The 24,504-nt window shown below is 40.4% G+C and overlaps 1 protein-coding gene across 1 annotated transcript in view; it reads right to left on the bottom strand.

The window, feature by feature from the left end:
* Window positions 1-1,200: 1,200 nt before the first annotated feature.
* LOC311063690 (E3 ubiquitin-protein ligase TRIM35-like) overlaps window positions 1,201-24,504 on the bottom strand; it is a 101,440-nt gene continuing 78,136 nt past the window's right edge. The window contains exon 2 of the mRNA XM_084083235.1: window positions 1,201-2,661. Coding sequence (XP_083939361.1) covers window positions 1,217-2,644 — 1,428 coding nt within the window. The 5' untranslated portion in view covers window positions 2,645-2,661 and the 3' untranslated portion in view covers window positions 1,201-1,216. The remainder of the gene's footprint in view (window positions 2,662-24,504) is intronic.

Raw genomic sequence — 24,504 nt, 5'->3', positions numbered from 1 at the left:
CTAGTCTTCCTTTATGCTTTCATCAGTATGATGCAGTACAAAACACAAACACTCTAAATGATGAAAATGATTGTAATTAAATTAATTACATATGAAATTATTTCTTCAAATACAAAATAACTACACTACACTAGATAACAACAGTTTTAGTCACAGACATCATGCGCTCACACCCTGCAGTAAGACTAGACTAGAATCACACATGCATCCACTACCTCACTATTAAAACAACCATGACTTCAGATCATGTTTCTATAGTCAGACTTTAATTAGGAATGCAGTCCCATTACACATCAGTAACAGATAGTCTCCTGTCTCATTTAAGAGACTGAATTAAAATAAAAACAGCTAACAGGACAGTTCAGCGAGTATTCATCCTTTTCACTACATTTATTTACTCTCTACATTCCAGGGGGTATAGTTAATATAGCATCACAATCATTTTTAATCACTTTATCCATTTATATGTTGGATATTCAAGAATAGCAGATCTGCAAGCTCACAGCTTGTACATCTGCTATTTTTTTTAATTGTTGGGAAAATATAAAAAAATATTTGAATAATTTAGAATTGTTACATAAATCTTCTCTTCTAGTGGACGGGGGTCCCTGGCACCAAATATTTTAAGATGGGGGTCTGCGGCCAAATGCATTTGGGGGTCCTTGACATAAGGTTTGAGAACCACGCGTTATGAGAATAGATGAACGCTGGAGCAACACGGACAATTTAAGCCTTTTATTTTCAGGTGCAAGTAAAAGTTGACTGACGATTCGGTCTTTCGACCTTCCTCAGAGTCATGGGTAGCAGCATACAGGTAGACATATATATACACAGAGGTAGGCATGGGCTTTGCTCTCAATAAACCAATGTTAGATGGCCCTCTGTTTAGTGGCAATTACCTAGTACTACAAGTCACAGTCTCAAGGTTGTGACAATCAGTGATGATTAGGGTTAGCTCTGGGCATATGGACCATTTAGCATATTACAGGATATGCAAAATAGTGTAACCATATAATGCCATGATAAGGTAAGTTTAAAACAGTGTACATATAACGCTACAGTTACGCCTAAGGCGCAAGTATTGGCCAATAGGAATATTCCGAATGAGTTTCCATGTGACTGTCTTTGACCACAACACAATCATATATTCTAGAAAACTGAGTAATATTCCCCCTTATGGACTCTCAATGTCTTATCATCATCATCATCATCATGTCTAACTGCATTGTTCCACAGTTACACTGATCTTCCCAGGTAACATCTTCAGAGGGACAGTATCATCAAAATTGAAAATGTATGGAAAGAGTGTGTCAGTGAAAGTGTGTGTGAAGGTGTGTATGTGTGTGTTAGTATCAGGATCAGAGAATGACAGCTTTCCTTCATTCCAGACCAGCTGGACTCTGATCCGTTGAGGTTTCTGGTTCAGTGCATGAACAACAGTTTCAGACCCTGGTGAGGAGCATGCTTTGTATTGACCTTCCCGGAAACATATACTCCACCGTTGACCCCCTCTGTCTCCCTTCCTCTGGTAAGACTCTGCTAACACACCCAATCCCCAGTTTGTATTGTTTCCAACCTCAACATCCCAGCTGTGAGTCCCTGAGTTAAAGCCCTCAGAACCCAGGACATAGCCATAGAGGTCAAACCTCTCTGGGTTGTCAGGAAGCTGCTGTCTTTCTCCATGTGTCACACACAGGGTCAGATCATAAGACAGGGTGTATGCTGGATGGGCAGTGTTGTGGTCCAGAATGACAGGAGTGTAGGAGACAATGTCCTTCATCTTGTCCCAGACTCTGAAGGTGAGGTTGCTCAGGTGTTTGGTCATGTCTATCAGTGATCCTGAGACCAGCTGTAGGTCCGGCAGTGTGAACTGGACTCTTTCCTTTGTGGTCTTGTAGTTCTGCAGGAATGAGATGTGTTCAGCTCTCAACTCCTCCTCTATGGCTCTGATGTTGTTTGAAAGGGTTAATATGTCTCTGTTCAGACCCTCAATCTTCTCCTTCATCATCTGACTCTTCTGCTGTTCTTCCTCCCTCAGTGTAGTGATGCTGGCCTCCTCTTCCTCTTCTAGAAACCGATGAAGCTTCTTAAACTGTTCCTTAATCTGTCTCTCTGTGTACTGGGCCTGGACCTTAATGTGTTTTGCTGTTCGGTCACTTTTCTTTTTAACTTGATTAAAGACCTCCAGTTTCTCCTGTAAAGGCTTCAGTAATTCCTGGACTTCCTCCTTGTGATCCAGAGCAGCTTCATCGAAGGGTCTGAAACTGTGGTTGGTGTGTTTTTTAGAATCTCGACACACAACACACACTGGCTGTTGACATTCCAGACAGAACAGTTTGAGTTTCTCAGCATGCAGACTGCAGAGATCAGACCCTGATGAAGTTCTCTTACGTTTTGAAGCTCTCTGTCTCTCCTGTATGAAGGCCTCACACAGGTTCTTCAGAGCCAGGTTACGGGGTAGATGATCTGTTGAATGTATTTCCTTACAAACTGGACATTGCTTTATTCTCTTCTGTCTCCACCATTCCTGCAGACAAGCATTACAGAAGCTGTGGCTACATGACAGGACAACAGGATCTTTAAATATGTCACGACACACAGGACAGGACAAATCCTCTTCTGGAAGAGACGACGTGGAAGCCATTTAGTCTCTGAGTGAAGCTACAAACACTCTGCTCAATACAGTAAATGAATCAGTCAGTAGTGGTACTGTAACACGTCCTCCTCTAGAATGTTCCCTGAAGTTTACTTTCACTGTGAATCGTGGTTGTTGTTAAAGTCCATTCAGCTGACAGAGTCAGCAGCAGGCTCCAGTGGTCTGGGTCAGTGTTCCCTCCTGTAGCTGATGTGGAAAGACAGTCCTCCTCACTGGAAGTTGTGTTTGATCTGAAGGTCAATCTTATCGTCCCAGGTGAGTCCAGCGGGGGGCGGGGCTTTGACACAGCACCACAGACCTGTTGCAAAGTACACACACACACACACACACACACACACACACACACACACACACACACACACACACACACACACACACACACACACACACACACACACACACACACACACACACACACACACACACACACACACACACACACACACACACACACACACAGAGGATTAAGACACTTCATTAATATTATTGAGGTGAAAGTCAATACTGGCCCCTAACCTTCAACTCACTTAAACTATGCCTAAACCTCACCTTAAACTCACATAAACTATGCCTAAACCTAACCTTAAACTCACATAAACTATGCCTAAACCTAACCTTAAACTCACAGAAACTATGCCTAAACCTAACCTTAAACTCACAGAAAGCTTAAACCTAACCTTAAACTCACAGAAACTATGCCTAAACCTAACCTTAAACTACACTGGGTGAAAAGCAATGATTTTGGGAGGGTATCCCTCAGGCATACCCCTGATACTTAAGGGAGTATGTGTGTGTATGCTGCCCTCATTCATTAATGTACCACCTCCCACATATTCAGGTGTATGTACCATTTCTGAGACCTTCATTTGCATTTACCTCCTGTGGTGTCTGGCCAGCAAGGACCTCACACACCCACCCCTCCCACCCCTCTCACCCTTCCACCCCAACCACTTCTGAGCATGTGCAGAAAACTACATTTGATTGGAAGCTGTGGCTTATAACCCCACCCACCCACCCCACATTCTGCATGCTAATTCTTGTATAAACCCACTAGTTTATACCCCCCCCCCCCCCTCATTGGGAAGGGTGGTTTATAGCCCCCCCCCCCCCCCCCCTCCCAGGGGCTGTGGCTTGTCCCCCCCCCCGCCCCCAGTGGGAGGGGTGGTTTATAGTCCCCCCCCACTACCTGCACTAATTTATATATATATATATATATATATATGTATGTATGTATGTATGTATGTATGTATGTATGTATGTATGTATGTATGTATATGTATGTATATATATATATATATATATATATATATATATATATATATATATATATATATATATATATATATATATATATATATATATATATATATATATATATATATATATATATATATATATATATATATATATACATACACACACACACACACACACACAAACAATATAGAAAAACACATAGGCAGAACTCATGTAATTATGTTTATTGATCAAGAAAAATACATTTATACAAAACAATGGAACAGGAGCACACAGATAAGGTAAACTGTTTCAAAGAAAAGTATTTTGTTCCAGGGACCCCAGAAGCAAAGATTTGAGTTAAAAATGTTCACTCTAAAAATATATATATTCAAATATTCTGAATCAGAATCAGGTTTATTGTCACATCACAGGTTTAATTAAAAAAAGTGGGTGAAATGTGTGTCTATATACTCACACTAGTAGGCTACCTGAGATAAGATATGTGAATGAACATAGCAGCAATGTATACTGTGCATGATATACTTATGGACGTTAGTTAAGGTGCTTGGGAAAAAAAAGTCAAAAGTCAGTGCGTTATACACAGGATTACGGTGCAAAATGTCAGTGTGTGTCGACCGCATAATCCACATAGACTGACATATAGTCAGCAAGTAGTGCCATGAGGAAGAGCAAAGAAAAATAGCGGGAAAAGGAAAACAAAGTCACTTGTAGGCTACTCATGTAATCCACGGGTGGGTCCAAGGAAGAGCTAAATCCAAGTCATGTGTCCCTGGTATAATCCACAGGAAGAAATACAGAAAATAAATAAATATATTTTGTTCCAGGGACCCAGAAGCAAAGATTTGAGTTAAAATGTTTGCACTAAAAACATAGTCCTCAAGCTCTTTGTCGTCAAGCATTGGGTCCTGGAGAACACAGCGTTTGGTACAAGGTCCTGGAGATGATCTTGTGAACTTCTTCCTGCTGGAGGGCTGAAGATCCAAAATGGAAGTCCATCTTTGGAGTTGCTCTGTGTCCTCAAGCATTGGGTCCTGGAGAATGCAGCGTTTGGTATGAGGTTTTGGAGATGATCTCCTGAACTTTGGACTGCTGGAGGGCTGAAGATCCAAAATGGAAGTCCATCTTTGGAGTTGCTCTGTGTCCTCAAGCATTGGGTCCTGGAGAATGCAGCGTTTGGTATGAGGTTTTGGAGATGATCTCCTGAACTTTGGACTAGGGATGCCACCGATTATTCGAATTTCCGAATATTCGTTACAGTCTCCAAAATCGAAAATGATTTTTAAAATTCGATTTTAATTATATATATTTTTTATTATTATTTAAGTTATTATTTAAGCCAGCTGCGCTGTCTGTGCAGAGTGCTGCTGCAGCCACACACTGACCCCTCCCCTCCCCCTCTCAGTCACACGTGCGATTGATTGAGAGGCGATACAGAACAATGAGAAGCAACACAAGTAAAAAATGAAGAAAGCGGCACGTCCAAAGAAGAGTCCCTCGTGGAACTACTTCGAATTGTTAAATCCAAATGAAGTAAAATGCAAGCTCTGCGAAAAGATTTTGGCCTACCACAGCTCGACATCTACAATGAAAACGCATTTGAGTGCGATACATGCCAAAGAGACGTCAGAGAAAGACTCAAGACAGACGCCCATTACCAACTACGCGTCAGGGCCACGGCATTGTGATGGAAGGCGTGCAGGCAACATTACTACACTTATAACACAAATGATAGTGAAGGACATGCTGCCAATAAGTTTCGTGGAAGGCGGGGGTTTCCGTGAGCTTATGGCATGCGTGGAACCTGAGTACAGGGTCCCGGGCCGTACTACAATGACCAAACGAATTGAAAAGCTGTATAACGAAGAGGCAGAAGATCTGCGCAGCACCTTATCAACTGCCACAAAGGTGGCGATAACCACAGACGGGTGGACGGCACTCACAACTGAAGCTTATGTTACCATAACCTGCCATCATATCAATAGTGAATGGGAGATGAAGAGTGCGGTTTTGCAGACCCGTGCCATGCCCGAAAGGCACACGGCAGAGAATATAGCCGATGGGCTGCGCACTGCCACAGAGGCCTGGGGGATAGCGGGTAAAGTCACTGCGTGTGTGCATGATAACGCGAGCAATGTTACTCTCGCCAACAAGGACTACTCTGATTGGGATTCAAGTCCATGCTTTGCCCATACACTCCAACTCGCAATAAATGATGGATTCAAGCTGAAGTCCATACATCACATTGTCGCCGGTGCCAGTCGTCTTGTGTCACATTTCCACCACAGCACAGTAGCAACACAGGCGCTCAAGATAAAACAGGTTTGTTTCTTTCTTTCTTTGCCCCCCCCCCCCTATTTTTTATGGAAGTAACAAAAACGATGCTTCATAAAAACACATGTTTGCTCTTTTTTTAAAACTTTTGTAAACCTATGATGTGACAATAAAGCTAATTCTGATTCTCATTCTGTTTCAGGGTGATCAAACAAATCTGGAAGACCACCGTCTGATACAGTACTGTCGTACTAGGTGGAATTCAATCTACGACATGTTCGCTCGCCTGGTGGAGCAGCGCTGGGCTGTTGCTGCTGTTCTTTCGGACCGAAATGTCACAAATCTGTCTGACGCTAGGACCCTTGACCTGACAGATGACAGCTGGATCGTGATGGAGGAGATGCTGCCGGTGTTGAAGTCATTGCAGTGCGCTACTACTGCCCTGTGTTTAGAGTCAGGGGTTTCCACCTCCATGATTTATCCTGTCACAGCAACTTTGCTGACCAAACACCTGGTTGTTTCTCCAGAGGAGTCCAAGAAGGTTAAGGAGTACAAGCAGGCCGTGTCTGCGTCACTGGAACGGCGAATGAAACCCCACGACGTGGAGAGTGCCAAGACGGTCCCGTTCATCGCATCGTTTCTTGACCCGCGACATAAACATCTAAAGTTTGCTGCCGATGCGCCCAGGGTCCAGGATGCTGTCAAGGCCAGAGTCAAGGCGCTGCTTAGTGAAACCGTTACCGTAACCGTACGAGCAGAGTCAGACGACGAACCACAGATCGACACCGAGGAGGACTCCTCTGAATCAGCGGGGGGGTCTGCAGAAGCGGCCAAGAGACCACGGCGCGAGCCGCGCGACAACAAGTCTGCAATGTTATCCTTGTTTGGCGAGGAATACCACTCTGAGACACCTTTAACGCCTGAAATGGAATTTAATCACTACTGTGACGAAAAGGTCATCGCCCCCCATTTGAATCCCCTCGATTGGTGGAGAGTAAATGAGACGAAGTACGAGAGGTTGGCACAACTTGCGAAGGCATACTTGTGTGTGCCAGCCACTTCTGTGCCCTCAGAAAGGGTTTTTTCGGCGGCAGGACTAATCCTTAACCGGCTGCGCTCTCGCCTACACCCTGACCACGTCGACCAGCTCATCTTTTTGAACAAGAACTAAATAGTAAGACGCTTTGTTGCAAGTGAAGCTGATTTATTTAATTTGTATTATTTGGAGGCTAATTCTCAATCTATAGCCTAAAAGATTCACTCGCTACTGTTTGTTAAAATGTTCAATGCAATACTGTATAGGCCATAATAATGCTATTTTTATTTATTATTTTGATGCATAAGCAAGTGATGCTATTGTTTTTGTCGTGATTGTTAACTACCAGCCTAATTTTAAAAAAAAAGAAAAATTGTATTGTAGTTATACATTTCTAAAGTGCCTTTCATTGCCTTAATACCTTTATTTGAAGACGCGTGATGCGCGCACACATGCCACACGTTCAGTAGGCTATTCATTGCCTTAATGACTTTATTTGAAGATGCGCGATGCGCGCACACAATATGCCACATGTTCAGTAGGCCATTCATTGAATTGATCAATGCTGCAATTATAAATACAGGCTACTACTAGGCCTACATGGTTTATTTTTTGGTGATTGTAAATCATTGTATTTGTTATTGTTCTTGTGGTACTACTGTTCTACTGCTGAAGAGCCTCTTTGTAGCATGAACATGCGTTTCAGTAAAAGAAAACAAACGGGATTGAATTTGTCTGTGTTTTTTTTTTCTCCGGGGGGGGGGGGGGGGGGGGGGGGGGCGGCGGCGCCGTCGAATAATCGAAAAATATTCGCCAGGGCTGTCCGAATTTCGAATTGGCTCAAGGTCAGATTGTGGCATCCCTACTTTGGACTGCTGGAGGGCTGAAGATCCAAAATGGCAGTCCTTGAAGCCTTGAAGAAAAACAGAAGAAGAAAAAAGGAATTACAATTATTTCTTTTCAATTATAACACACGGGTCTTTGAATACAAAAAGACAAAACAATGCCCTGTAAGTAGGCTACAATAAGAAATGCAGGTTTGCTGTTTTCTGCAGGTCTAGCCCACTCTATTAAGATGCAAATAGCTTATGTGAATACTGTGAGTGTATTATGCATGTGCGCTTACCTTTTATAAAAACAGGATTACAGAAACTAATGCTTAGTTCTCCTAAAAGATGAGCTGCAACATCAATATTATGTGGAGAATTTACCCTGTTGGAAGAGAAGAACCGTGTTAGTTTTTAGTCATGTGCAATTTTTTTTATCAGTTAAAACATTTCACCAGGACAGGAACTCAATCCACAGGCCTACCTCCCCCCACTATCCCCCACCACAAATCAAATTGGTGGGGCTTGGTCTCCCCTCTTACTAAAGCATGATTGTGATATAGTTGAATTTGGTTACTTACACTTCTTTTGGATTGAATTTGTGGTTATTCTTCTCCGAGTTGTGTAGACGCCTCACAGCCTCCTGTAAACAGCATGATTATAAAAGGTCAATTTGAGGAAATCAATGCTTTTGGCAAACCACCAAAGGAATACCAAAACACTCGCCCCAAACACAGTCACCCGGGCGCAAATCCGGCACATATCCGATAAAATCTCTACCTGGTATTCCCCCTAAAATGGTGGCGATCGTGTTTTGGGGTGAGCCTTCCGGTTGCCCACCAGAACATTAGTTACACTTATTTTTCTACAAGCAACTCATACAAAGAATTTTCTAGATAGTAGACACAGGGCCTATATTGTCAGACATAATTTCACTTACCGCAAGGTTGATGTTATTTGCTCTTTGGTGCAGGCAGAGGCAGCAGCGTAGACAAAGCATCATCCCGAGCAGCGTTGCTCTCGACCAGCTAAGAGGACCACCTAATAATTCTGTTCTTCTCGGAGTCGAAGGCTGGCGTCTGCGAGGACTCGAAGCAGCACCCGATGCATAAAATAAATCTCTACGCGTGTTTGTTGCCATTTTACTCACAAATTAAACAAATTCATCATGCAGTTAATAGTTTCCAAGCAGAGTTCTCTAACAACAAACTGCTATCCTGTAAAGCCAACTTGGTGCCTTGGCTAATACACGCCCCCGTGCTGTGGCTAGGGTTGCCAGATTCTGTGAGAGAAACAAGCAAGCAGGTCTAGAAAAACAAGCCCAATAGAAGCGATTATGGGTCACATGACTCACATGAGCACTTTAAACCTACCTACTGTATACATCGGCTATTTGAAGATGGCAGATATACAAGCTATACAAGATATACTCGTGATGCAACTCGTTGTGAGCTTGTAGACTGCTATTTTCAAATAAAATTCTTGGTGCAAATTTATTATAAAAAAAACCTGGCAACACTGGCTCAAAGACATCTCACAGACACGGTGTGAAGAGGCGGTGCTCAGGAGTGAAACATGAAACAATAGGAACATTGAAACCATCGACACCTATCATGCAAATGTTGTGTCTGCATGTAATCTAATCTCTATCCCCCAAAATACAAACGAAAACACACATAAAGTAGCCTTGTTTGTGATATGGGTAAAAAGTACAACGCATTTTGGTATCAAAATGTGCTTAAAGTACCAAAAGTAAAAGTGCTAAAACGTTTGAAAATAGCGTGTGAGCTTGTTGATGTATAAAATAAGGCTAAAGTGGTTAATGTATGTTTTATAATGTAATCATTTATATCTGCAAAGTAACTAGTAACTAAAGTTTTCAAATAATAGTAAATAAAATAGTAAGTAAAAGTATAGACAATTGGACATACTTCAGTAATGTAAAATTACCTCAAAATTGTACTTAAGTACAGTACTTGAGTAAATGTACTTAGTTACTTCACACCACTGTTTGTTGTACAGCACCTTGTGTAACAGAGAGGACCTCTGTTACTACAGTAACCTTGGTTATTAGTGTTTATTCAATCATTTTTAAACAGGGACATTGGTGGAACAAGTATTCAACTGTTTTGCTTAAGTAAAAGTATCAATAAGTGGTGTTCTAGCAACTCAAGCTTTGAGGTACCCCGTTTGGACCCAACTGCCGAGTTGCATCCTCACCCAGACCGGCATTTCTTTGGGAGGCCTGTCGAGATTTGGAATTTGCAAGGTACACGGACGGATTGTGCGCCATCATTCCTACCGATTGAAAGAATAGCATACAGATGTGTTTACAGTGCCACAACTGTACAGTTAAGCCAGATCAAAGAGAAAGTATCAGTAGTTAAACCACTGTGCACAGTAGTTGAGATTTAGACCCAAGACCTGATCTGTGTGTGTGTGTGTGTGTGTGTGTGTGTGTGTGTGTGTGTGTGTGTGTGTGTGTGTGTGTGTGTGTGTGTGTGTGTGTGTGTGTGTGAGTGTGTGTGTGTGTGTGTGTGTGTGTGTGTGTGTGTGTGTGTGTGTGTGTGTGTGTGTGTGTGTATATATCTCTCTCTGACAGACAGACAGACAGACAGACAGACAGACAGACAGACAGACAGACAGACAGACATCTCACTCATTGTTTTTTAATCAGTAATTGTGCAATAGTCTGTGTTTCTGTGTTTCTCTCTCTCTCTCTCTCTCTCTCTCTCTCTCTCTCTCTCTCTCTCTCTCTCTCTCTCTCTCTCTCTCTCTCTGAGCCCCCCCCTCTATGAACCCCACACCTCCCATTGTTTGAACAAACCTCTAATTTACATGTGTAAGGAAGATTCCCAAGCAGAGAAAAGAGAGACGTATATCCAGGTATCTTAAAGGCATTTTAAGGTAAACAGTCCTCTCCCGCATTCATTGAAAAACTCCCACCTATCATTTATGTTGGGTGGGTGTATACCTTGCCCATGTATCCAGGTATATCACCTTTTTCACCCAGTGCTAGGCCCACCGGTAGGCGACACTTTGGGAAAAGAGGGAGACTCGTACAAGAAGGAACCATGCAGACAAGATGGAGCCATCAAGCAGAAAGACTAAAGGACACATTATGTAAAACTTCCTGTTGAATCTAATCCTTTTCCACAGACCCAATCCTGATCTTCTTCGTGATTCAAATCAACAGGAAGTTAACATTTTTAAATTAGAAATATAAGAGCAGAGTCAGGTTTAACATCTGCTTTGCACACAGCTTGAAATTAGTCATATATTCTGAGTATCTGTGGTATACATACTCAGTCAGGAGGGATGATCATTCCCATGATGCAACCAAACATTTGATCTTGAGACCTCACTCTGAATGCATACACTAAAGAAAACTAATGAAATGGATGTTTTATCTCTCTCTCACTCTCTCTCCACACATTCTGTAAACGTGTGGATAGATGACATAAAAGTCCACAATGGAAAAAATTCCCCAGGAGTTTTTTTGTGATGTCCTTTTAGCTTTAAAGGGATAGTGATGTCCCTAATGTAATGTTTGAGATATCTCCCTTTGAACGGGCGACTTGAGTGGAGGGAGTCTTAAGCACAGTACTCAAACCTGGTGTCTTTAAACACACACACATAATATGTGTGTGTGTGTGTGTGTGTGTGTGTGTGTTTATTTACTACACACACATATACAAACATAAATCTCTAGTCTCGTACTACTCTAATGCCACTACAAGGAGCAGTAGCCTAAGTTACATGGTCAGTTGTTAGACACCAGTTTGCACCCTGTTAGGTTAGCTGTTAGGTTAGGTAATTAAACCTGATGAGAGAGAACAAGCACATAACACACAACAGCATTAAGGATATGAATTCACACCATTGTGAACACATCAGAAATACAAACATTACAGTGTTAAACTCATGTACTATAGCCATTCCACTCTCGTCATGATGATAATCTGACACCACTAGTGAAACAAGACCTCTTATAACTCCTGTTTCCACACATACAAGACCCTTCTCTGGGGTGGAGATTCAAGCCACAGGATGTGCTGATCCCCGCATTGTTTGCTACTGGTTCCCTGTTCTCCCAGAGCAGGCTAGCTCTGGTCTTCTGCTTAGTCAGCCATTAAGGTCAGCTCTCATCTCTAGTGTGGTCAGTTTCCTCCTAACATACATGCGGTGGTGGAAAAAGTACTCAAATGTTTTACTTAAGTAAAAGTATCAATACTGTAATGTAAAAATACTAGTATTAAGTCTGGAATTCAAAATGTTACTTGAGTAAAAGTACCAAAGTATTGGCATCAAAATGTATTTAAAGTACCAAAAGTAAAAGTACTAAAATGTTTGAAAATAGCAAATTTGGAAAATATTGCATGTTAAATGACGGCTTTTCCCCTTAAAAATAATCGAACATTTCAGCAGCAATAGCTTCAAAATCTCTTCTAAATCTAGTCAACAAGGCCTACAGTAGGCTATGCACCGGACAAATGTGCATGACATTATTTCAATGAACTAAAAACACGGGAAATGTTAGAGGGAGTAATATGGATACACAACGGTCGACTGTCTCGACCGTCATGGATGAACTTCAACCTGGTGTTTGCACTTTCTCCATTTACCGCCCGTACATCTACAGAAACGTTCATATTTAAAATATAAAGTGCTTATCCCATGGCCACAGATGTTACATTTATGTACGGGTTCTCAAAAGTACCCGTATCATCCGTATTGTTCAATAAAAAGCATTTTAATCTGATCGGTGGCCATTTTCTCCATATGCGTTCAACTAAGCGACCCTATCGGTTGGTAGGTGTATTGCACTCTGATACATTATAACTCTATGAGAAAATGGCCACCGATCGGATTAAAATGCTTTTTATTGAACAACACAGAATATACGGGTACTTTTGAGAGTCCCGTGCATAATTTTAACATCCGTGGCCATAGCATAAGCAATTTATTTTTGAAATCTGAACGTTTATATAGATGTACGGACCGTAAATGGAGAAAGTGCAAACACCAGGTTGAAGTTGATCCATGACTGTAACAGGAGTTTTCATGTACTGCAGGGTAAGACTACAGTAGCAGTTAATAAATAGACGAACAAATGAATGAATATACTTTAACGTGCGGAATTCGAAACAGGCAGCGCTGGGATTCTGAATTGTGTTACGATTACGGTGATTAGTATCATTGACACCACCTGGGCGAGTGAGTCGTGTAACTTCCCCAACGTTAAGCTCAGCTGTGTATGTGTTCAACAACGCAAGCACAGCCATAGCCTTCCAGTTTAAGCGCAGATTTCAGCTTGGGAAAAGAACCCTCCGGTTGTGGGTAAGTGGAATCTGTTGCTGGTTCATAGTCACCATTGCGTTATCATGGTATTCGTATTCCTGTTCTTGCTATTGTGTTGCAAATGTGTGTGTGTGTGTGTGTGTGTGTGTGTGTGTGTGTGTGTGTGTGTGTGTGTGTGTGTGTGTGTGTGCGCGTGCGTGTGCGCGAAATAACATTGACAGCTATGGCAGGTGACGAAAGTTTGCTAGACCTGTGCCAGGCTAACAACGGTTGCTAAGCTGGCATTGGACAATCGCTTTTGGGGTGGGGTTTAGCGAAGGGTCCATTGGAAATACTCCAGTAAAGTAAAAGTACCTGTACTTAAGTACAGTACTTAAGTAAATGTCTTTAGTTACTTTACACCACTGCATACATGTTATCTGTCCCCCTCTCTTCTCCTTGGATGAGAGGAACCAAGTTTTATTTATGGCTCACAGACCCTGGGCTTCCCAGTTTGAAAGCTTCACTTACTGGGACTTGTGCCTATGTCTGTCTGCCATTCACTATGGTTATACTCCTAAATATAAACACATTACTATATGGCACTTAAACATATGCAGTTTCCCTGCTGGACACATGGATTATTGTACAATATACCAGCTAAACATATATATACATCCTTACCAGTAACTACATATAATTATGTATAATATAAACTATATACAGTGGTGTAAAGTAACTAAGTACATGTACTCAAGTACTGTACTTAAGGTATTTTTTTTACTTTACTTGAGTATTTCCAATTTTCAGTACTTTTACTTCTACTCCACTACATCTCAGAGGAAAAGATTGCACTTTTACTCCACTACAATTATTTGAAAACTTTAGTTACTAGTTACTCTGTAGATTTTGATTATTATCATTACAAAACATACATTAACCACTTCAGCCCTGAATACATTTCGGCCATTTGAAAATAGCCGATCTACAAGCTCACAATGCCTCGCGATGCGACACATTGTGAGCTTGTAGATCTGATATAGATATAACTTACAGCATACACTAACATATACATCCTTACCTGTAACTTTGGCCACGAAGAATGTTTTCTCACAACAGAAGGTCTGATAGTTGAAGTGAAATGATACTTGTTGCTTGGTGGTGGTCCCTCCTCCAGTGTGTGTGTGTGTGTGTGTGTGTGTGTGTGTGTGTGTGTGTGTGTGTGTGTGTGTGTGTGTGTGTGTGTGTGTGTGGTCACACCCACAGTGTGGGCCTGTGTTGTGTCTGCTTGTGGTGGTCTGACTCTGAGCAGCGGCAGGACAGTTTTCTTTGTTCTTGGAGAAGAGAAACATCTCCTCCCACCTCTCCCCACACCTCTCCTCCCACCTCTCCTCCAGTTTAGAAAACAGTCATTGACTGACTAAGTCAAAGACTAACCCAGGAATGTACTTTCAGTGGGAGGCGATACCTTTATTACCCCATGGTCATGGAATGTCTTCACCAGAAGACTGTCCTGCCAGGACGGTCAGGACCTCTCTCCCACCATCTAACAGAGAGACATGTTATGTGGGTCTCCTCTCTCTAGGGAAACCTATCATAAAAAAATCATCATCAAATCATAAACCAGAATGAGAGAGTGAGCGAGCAAGGGGATGTTTATTTCAGAGGAGTTGGAGAGAGAGAGAGAGAGAGAGAGGGGAGAGAGAGGAGAGAGAGAGGAGAGAGAGAGAGAGAGAGAGAGAGAGAGAGAGAGAGAGAGAGAGAGAGAGAGAGAGAGAGAGAGCGCTGTGTGGGTGTGTGGGACTGTGGGTGTGTGTGTGTGTGTGTGTGTGTGTGTGTGTGTGTGTGTGAGCAGCCTGTGTTTGAACAGTGATTTTGGAGACAAATAAGCAACCAGATCTATGAAAGCAAGCCCAACAAAAGCGACTATAATAAACTTTACTTCATTTATATAGCACCTTTCATGACATAAATGCAGCTCAAAGTGCTTTAGAGAGCAAAAAAAAACACAAAACAAAAAAATGTATAAAATACACAATAAAACAGTGGCAAAAAACAATGGCATAAAATGAATGGCTAAAACGATACATAACAGGCAGTATAGGCCACATGAGCACTTTAAACCTATAGGCCTACAAATACATTGCATATTTGAAAATAGCCGATCTAAAGGTCTGATAGTTTACAGTGGTCGGGGAGTCATCTGATGGTTAAGCATTTCACACTACAGGAGTCTTGTTGAAATCGGCTGTTATATATCGTGTTGTAATCTGAAGACTCATGATTGATTGATTGATGTGCTTTATTTAGTAAGACATGAGAACAACAGTACATGGAAGTACAAATTCGCAATACAAGGTCTGCTAAACTGGAAGACTCATTAAAGCACTGGGCTTGTTTCAAATGGGTTCCCCATGCACACAAATCATGATGACATATAAGAGACAGACAGATATACACACTACTATAGAATGTCATACAATCAGTTTACAGGTTACTGGTAAGAAGAGTGAGAAATATGTACAAAAGAAGAAAGAGAGAGGTAGGGTGTAGGGGGTAGGTTAGGTTAGGACTTAGACAGGGGCCATTTTCCAATTGCAGCCTCCTGAAGGTGTATCTTTAGGGCAGTTTTGAAAGAGAGTAGGGTTTTACACTCCTTTACTCCTTTTGGTAGGGCATTCCACATTGTTGATGAATAGCATGAGAACGAGTTACTTCCCTTTGTTGAGCCAAAAAAGGGTTGGACAAGGTTTGTGGAGCTGCCTCTGGTGTTGTGATCATGGACATCATTAACATTTTGGAAGTATTTTGACAAATACAGGGGGATGCCAATGTTGTGGTGTATCTTGAAGACCAGGCCCATAGCAAGTTGCTGTACTCTGTCCTCAACCCTAAGCCATCCAATCCTAGCAAAATGAACAGGGGTTATATGGGCAGGGTCCCCACGGTCATGAAATTCCTGGAAATATTTTGAAATTAAAAAAAAAAAAATCCAGTACTGGAAAAGGTTTGGAATTGATCAAACTTCATCAAAGGTCCTGGAATTTATCAAGGGTCCTGGAAAAATATTTGGCTATGCATTGTTTTTGGCTATTGATTTTTTTTAATACAAAACCTTTTCATAAAGATGTGTAACATTACACAAAATATGTAACATAAGTAGTTTTTCGCCGAACAGGCTGTGTAACACCCCATCCGCACTGCCAGCGATGCGACGCGACGCGAGCGGGCGATGAAATCTCATTAAAAGACATGTTTTTGAATGAGACCGTCCTGACCTACCGCAAGCGACAACGAACCGTGCAACGACGTCGTCCACCCCTCCTATTTTCACTCGCAGGCTCTATTTGAGCGAGGTTTCGCGGCTGTGCCCCACCCCCAAACACTTTTTATTGTTTTTTATTTATTTATTTTGCTACACTGCCTATCTTTGGGCATTGTACATAGGAGTAAGAGACACATTATTGCGCTGAATGATTGTTATATAGGCCTGGAAATTGGGCTAAATATTCTGGAAAAGTTTTGGAAAAGTTTTGGAAATTCATTGCTAAAAATGTGTGGGGACCCTGTATGGGTTTTGTGATTGAGGCCAAGAAGTAGCCTTACAAGTTTGTTTTGGGATGTTTGGAGCCTTGTTTTTAAGGCCTTGGAGGTGTTGTGATACCACGAAGTGCTTGCATAATCATAACCTCACCTCTTCAGACTTTACCTCAGCCCATAGCGCTTGCCCTAGCCTTGACGACCTTGCAGGATTATGCAAAGGCTAAAATGTAACTTTAGATAGCATTTTATGTAGACAGATCCTATAGTGCAGTGGTTTTCTCTCTATCTGTCTGTCTCTTATATGTCATCATGATTTGTGTGCATGGGGATCTCATTTTAAACAAGCTTAGTGTTTTATGAGCTTTCCAGTTTAGTAGACCTTGTATTGTGAATTTGTACTTCCATGTACTGTTATGTAGCCTACTGTCATGTACTGTTCTCATGTCTTACTAAATAAAGTACATCAATCAATCAATTCAACCTTTTTCATGCGAAGGACCCCTAAATTGATATACATTTGGCCACGGACCCCCATCTGAAAATGTTTTGTTCCAGGGACCCCCAGAAGAGAAGATTTGTGTTAATAAATACAACATTCTACAAAATTCTTCCAACATTTCAAGATTTTTCTAAAATGTTAAAAATAGCAGATATAAAACTCACAAATTAAGTGACCCGCTGTGAGCTTATATCTGCTATTTCTGAATAGCCAAAGTATACAACATGGATAAAGGGGTATTAACACCTTTTGCTGGGGACCCCCTGGAACCCCCTCAAGGACCACTGGTTGAGAACCACTGGTCTAGTGTGTATAGTTTCAATGTAGGGTGATGATAGGTTCTCGGTTTATGTACGTATTAGTTATTATTAGATTATTGGTTTACTTATGTAGGCATATTACTTTATTATTAGATTATTATTTCTATGCATTTTATGTATTATTAATGTATTATGATGTATTATCCTGTGTCCTTGCTTACTGTAAATCGCTCTGGATTATGGTTTTGCTAAATGCCTAAACTGTAAACTGTAAACTGTTGTGGTTTTCACACTATACGATTGATGGCCGACAAGGGATCACACACTGTAGGATAGTTATAGGATGCTATCCAGACCCGATACATACATTTGTTTTATTCCAATTCATTTTAACCAACGTCTCACGAAAACGTACAAGGCTCAGAGGACGAGGAGACAAGGAGACAGGACGCTATTGATTGACATTAATTAAATTATTTCACTGTATGTCTCAATCTCTCTCAATGAAACAAACAACAAGTAAAACACACAGTGACACTCAGCAGTTGTCTCCACAGATGATGAATATGAGCTAAATCAAATCAAATCAAATAATTAAATGAAATGAGCTGTCATGTTGACAAACATGTCAACTGTAAAGTTACTGCAACATTCAGCAGGTCTTCTAACTGTTTCGGTACTCGTTTCGGTAGTGACACAATGGTGAAAAAAAAAATCACTACAAAGTACTACCAATCAACTGTAAATTGCCTGAAACGTACTCCTAACAGGTTTTTGGGGGGACGATTTTGGCCTCCACACTTAGTGCTTTTTTCGGATTTAACTTTCGTTTCGGTAGTGACAAACTTTCGTTTCGGTCGTGACACAATGGTGAGAAAAAAAAAGTCAATACAAAGTACTACCAATCAACTCTAAATTGCCTGAAACATACTCCTAACAGGTTTTTGGGGGGACGATTTTGGCCACCACACTTAGTGATTTTTTCGGATTTAACTTTCGTTTCGGTTTTGTTTCGGTAGTGACCCAATGGTGAAAAAATAAATTTACCAAGTCCAGAGCTCGATGAATGTTAGGGACCAAAAAAAAAGTCACTACCAATCAACTTTAAATTACCTGAAACGTACTCCTAACAGGTTTTTGGGGGAACAATTTTTTTTCTCGTTTCGGTAGTGACACCATTGTGTCACTACCGAAACGGAAAAAAAAATCACAAAAAAATCACTACCAATCAGCTTTAAATTGCCTGAAACGTGCTCCTAACAGGTTTTTTGGGGAACAATTTTTTTTCTGTTTTCGTCACTCGTCACTAGTCGTCACTACCGAAACGGAAAAAAAAAATCACAAAAAAATCACTACCAATCAGCTTTAAATTGCCTGAAACGTGCTCCTAACAGGTTTTTGGGGGAACAATTTGTTTTCTGTTTTCGTCACTCGTCACTAGTCGTCACTACCGAAACGGAAAAAAAAATTCACAAAAAAATCACTACCAATCAGCTTTAAATTGCCTGAAACGTGCTCCTAACAGGTTTTTGGGGGAACAATTTTTTTTCTGTTTTCGTCACTCGTCACTTTTCGTCACTACCGAAACGGAAAAAAAAAATCACAAAAAAATCACTACCAATCAGCTTTAAATTGCCTGAAACGTGCTCCTAACAGGTTTTTGGGGGAACAATTTTTTTTCTGTTTTCGTCACTCGTCACTTTTCGTCACTACCGAAACGGGAAAAAAAATTCACAAAAAAATCACTACCAATCAGCTTTAAATTGCCTGAAACGTGCTCCTAACAGGTTTTTGGGGGAACAATTTTTTTTCTGTTTTCGTCACTCGTCACTAGTCGTCACTACCGAAACGGGAAAAAAAATTCACAAAAAAATCACTACCAATCAGCTTTAAATTGCCTGAAACGTGCTCCTAATAGGTTTTTGGGGGAACATTTTTTTTTCTGTTTTCGTCACTCGTCACTTTTCGTCACTACCGAAACGGAAAAAAAAATTCACAAAAAAATCCCTACCAATCAGCTTTAAATTGCCTGAAACGTGCTCCTAACAGGTTTTTGGGGGAACAATTTTTTTTCTGTTTTCGTCACTTGTCACTTTTCGTCACTACCGAAACGGAAAAAAAAAATCACAAAAAAATCACTACCAATCAGCTTTAAATTGCCTGAAACGTGCTCCTAACAGGTTTTTGGGGGAACAATTTTGTTTCTGTTTTCGTCACTTGTCACTTTTCGTCACTACCGAAACGGAAAAAAAAAATCACAAAAAAATCACTACCAATCAGCTTTAAATTGCCTGAAACGTGCTCCTAACAGGTTTTTGGGGGAACATTTTTTTTTCTGTTTTCGTCACTCGTCACTTTTCGTCACTACCGAAACGGAAAAAAAAATTCACAAAAAAATCACTACCAATCAGCTTTAAATTGCCTGAAACGTGCTCCTAACAGGTTTTTGGGGGAACATTTTTTTTTCTGTTTTCGTCACTCGTCACTTTTCGTCACTACCGAAACGGAAAAAAAATATCACAAAAAAATCACTACCAATCAGTTTTAAATTGCCTGAAACGTGCTCCTAACAGGTTTTTGGGGGAACATTTTTTTTTCTGTTTTCGTCACGTCACTTTTCGTCACTACCGAAACGGAAAAAAAAATCACAAAAAAATCACTACCAATCAGCTTTAAATTGCCTGAAACGTGCTCCTAACAGGTTTTTGGGGGAACATTTTTTTTTCTGTTTTCGTCACTCGTCACTTTTCGTCACTACCGAAACGGAAAAAAAAAATCACAAAAAAATCACTACCAATCAGCTTTAAATTGCCTGAAACGTGCTCCTAACAGGTTTTTGGGGGAACATTTTTTTTCTGTTTTCGTCACTCGTCACTTTTCGTCACTACCGAAACGGAAAAACAAAATCACAACAAAATCACTACCAATCAGCTTTAAATTGCCTGAAACGTGCTCCTAACAGGTTTTTGGGGGAACAATTTTTTTTCTGTTTTCGTCACTCGTCACTTTTCGTCACTACCGAAACGGAAAAAAAAAATCACAAAAAAGTCACCACCAATCAGCTTTAAATAGCCTGAAACGTGCTCCTAACAGGTTTTTTGGGGAACATTTTTTTTTCTGTTTTCGTCACTCGTCACTTTTCGTCACTACCGAAACGGGAAGAAAAATTCACAAAAAAATCACTACCAATCAGCTTTAAATTGCCTGAAACGTGCTCCTAACAGGTCTTTGGGGGAACAATTTTTTTTCTGTTTTCGTCACTCGTCACTTTTCGTCACTACCGAAACGGAAAAAAAAATCACAAAAAAGTCACCACCAATCAGCTTTAAATAGCCTGAAACGTGCTCCTAACAGGTTTTTGGGGGAACATTTTCTTTTCTGTTTTCGTCACTCGTCACTTTTCGTCACTACCGAAACGGGAAGAAAAATTCACAAAAAAATCACTACCAATCAGCTTTAAATTGCCTGAAACGTGCTCCTAACAGGTTTTTGGGGGAACATTTTTTTTTCTGTTTTCGTCACTCGTCACTTTTCGTCACTACCGAAACGGAAAAAAAAAATCACAAAAAAATCACTACCAATCAGCTTTAAATTGCCTGAAACGTGCTCCTAACAGGTTTTTGGGGGAACATTTGTTTTTCTGTTTTCGTCACTCGTCACTTTTCGTCACTACCGAAACGGAAAAAAAAATTCACAAAAAAGTCAACACCAATCAGCTTTAAATAGCCTGAAACGTGCTCCTAACAGGTTTTTGGGGGAACAATTTTTTTTCTGTTTTCGTCACTCGTCACTTTTCGTCACTACCGAAACGGGAAAACAAATTCACAAAAAAATCACTACCAATCAGCTTTAAATTGCCTGAAACGTGCTCCTAACAGGTTTTTGGGGGAACAATTTTTTTTCTGTTTTCGTCACTCGTCACTTTTCGTCACTACCGAAACGGAAAAAAAAAATCACAAAAAAATCACTACCAATCAGCTTTAAATTGCCTGAAACGTGCTCCTAACAGGTTTTTGGGGGAACAATTTTTTTTCTGTTTTCGTCACTCGTCACTTTTCGTCACTACCGAAACGGAAAAAAGAATTCACAAAAAAATCACTACCAATCAGCTTTAAATTGCCTGAAACGTGCTCCTAACAGGTTTTTGGGGGAATTTTTTTTCTTCTGTTTTCGTCACTCGTCACTTTTCGTCACTACCGAAACGGGAAGAAAAATTCACAAAAAAATCACTACCAATCAGCTTTAAATTGCCTGAAACGTGCTCCTAACAGGTTTTTGGGGGAACATTTTTTTTTCTGTTTTCGTCACTCGTCACTTTTCGTCACTACCGAAACGGAAAAAAAAATTCACAAAAAAATCACTACCAATCAGCTTTAAATTGCCTGAAACGTGCTCCTAACAGGTTTTTGGGGGAACAATTTTTTTTCTGTTTTCGTCACTCGTCACTTTTTGTCACTACCGAAACGGAAAAAAAAAATCACAAAAAAATCACTACCAATCAGCTTTAAATTTTCTGAAACGTGCTCCTAACAGGTTTTTGGGGGAACAATTTTTTTTCTGTTTTCGTCACTCGTCACTTTTCGTCACTACCGAAACGGAAAAAAAAAATCACAAAAAAATCACTACCAATCAGCTTTAAATTGCCTGAAACGTGCTCCTAACAGGTTTTTGGGGGAACAATTTTGTTTCTGTTTTCGTCACTTGTCACTTTTCGTCACTACCGAAACGGAAAAAAAAAATCACAAAAAAATCACTACCAATCAGCTTTAAATTGCCTGAAACGTGCTCCTAACAGGTTTTTGGGGGAACATTTTTTTTTCTGTTTTCGTCACTCGTCACTTTTCGTCACTACCGAAACGGAAAAAAAAATTCACAAAAAAATCACTACCAATCAGCTTTAAATTGCCTGAAACGTGCTCCTAACAGGTTTTTGGGGGAACATTTTTTTTTCTGTTTTCGTCACGTCACTTTTCGTCACTACCGAAACGGAAAAAAAAATCACAAAAAAATCACTACCAATCAGCTTTAAATTGCCTGAAACGTGCTCCTAACAGGTTTTTGGGGGAACATTTTTTTTTCTGTTTTCGTCACTCGTCACTTTTCGTCACTACCGAAACGGAAAAAAAAAATCACAAAAAAATCACTACCAATCAGCTTTAAATTGCCTGAAACGTGCTCCTAACAGGTTTTTGGGGGAACATTTTTTTTCTGTTTTCGTCACTCGTCACTTTTCGTCACTACCGAAACGGAAAAACAAAATCACAACAAAATCACTACCAATCAGCTTTAAATTGCCTGAAACGTGCTCCTAACAGGTTTTTGGGGGAACAATTTTTTTTCTGTTTTCGTCACTCGTCACTTTTCGTCACTACCGAAACGGAAAAAAAAAATCACAAAAAAGTCACCACCAATCAGCTTTAAATAGCCTGAAACGTGCTCCTAACAGGTTTTTTGGGGAACATTTTTTTTTCTGTTTTCGTCACTCGTCACTTTTCGTCACTACCGAAACGGGAAGAAAAATTCACAAAAAAATCACTACCAATCAGCTTTAAATTGCCTGAAACGTGCTCCTAACAGGTCTTTGGGGGAACAATTTTTTTTCTGTTTTCGTCACTCGTCACTTTTCGTCACTACCGAAACGGAAAAAAAAATCACAAAAAAGTCACCACCAATCAGCTTTAAATAGCCTGAAACGTGCTCCTAACAGGTTTTTGGGGGAACATTTTCTTTTCTGTTTTCGTCACTCGTCACTTTTCGTCACTACCGAAACGGGAAGAAAAATTCACAAAAAAATCACTACCAATCAGCTTTAAATTGCCTGAAACGTGCTCCTAACAGGTTTTTGGGGGAACATTTTTTTTTCTGTTTTCGTCACTCGTCACTTTTCGTCACTACCGAAACGGAAAAAAAAAATCACAAAAAAATCACTACCAATCAGCTTTAAATTGCCTGAAACGTGCTCCTAACAGGTTTTTGGGGGAACATTTGTTTTTCTGTTTTCGTCACTCGTCACTTTTCGTCACTACCGAAACGGAAAAAAAAATTCACAAAAAAGTCAACACCAATCAGCTTTAAATAGCCTGAAACGTGCTCCTAACAGGTTTTTGGGGGAACAATTTTTTTTCTGTTTTCGTCACTCGTCACTTTTCGTCACTACCGAAACGGGAAAACAAATTCACAAAAAAATCACTACCAATCAGCTTTAAATTGCCTGAAACGTGCTCCTAACAGGTTTTTGGGGGAACAATTTTTTTTCTGTTTTCGTCACTCGTCACTTTTCGTCACTACCGAAACGGAAAAAAAAAATCACAAAAAAATCACTACCAATCAGCTTTAAATTGCCTGAAACGTGCTCCTAACAGGTTTTTGGGGGAACAATTTTTTTTCTGTTTTCGTCACTCGTCACTTTTCGTCACTACCGAAACGGAAAAAAGAATTCACAAAAAAATCACTACCAATCAGCTTTAAATTGCCTGAAACGTGCTCCTAACAGGTTTTTGGGGGAATTTTTTTTCTTCTGTTTTCGTCACTCGTCACTTTTCGTCACTACCGAAACGGGAAGAAAAATTCACAAAAAAATCACTACCAATCAGCTTTAAATTGCCTGAAACGTGCTCCTAACAGGTTTTTGGGGGAACATTTTTTTTTCTGTTTTCGTCACTCGTCACTTTTCGTCACTACCGAAACGGAAAAAAAAATTCACAAAAAAATCACTACCAATCAGCTTTAAATTGCCTGAAACGTGCTCCTAACAGGTTTTTGGGGGAACAATTTTTTTTCTGTTTTCGTCACTCGTCACTTTTTGTCACTACCGAAACGGAAAAAAAAAATCACAAAAAAATCACTACCAATCAGCTTTAAATTTTCTGAAA

Source organism: Gymnoscopelus microlampas (genome assembly GCF_963454915.1).
Source record: "Gymnoscopelus microlampas genome assembly, chromosome: 16".
NCBI classification, from domain to species: Eukaryota; Metazoa; Chordata; class Actinopteri; order Myctophiformes; family Myctophidae; genus Gymnoscopelus; species Gymnoscopelus microlampas.
Note: the sequence above shows the minus strand (reverse complement) of the source record. Positions and strands in the feature narration are given on the sequence as shown.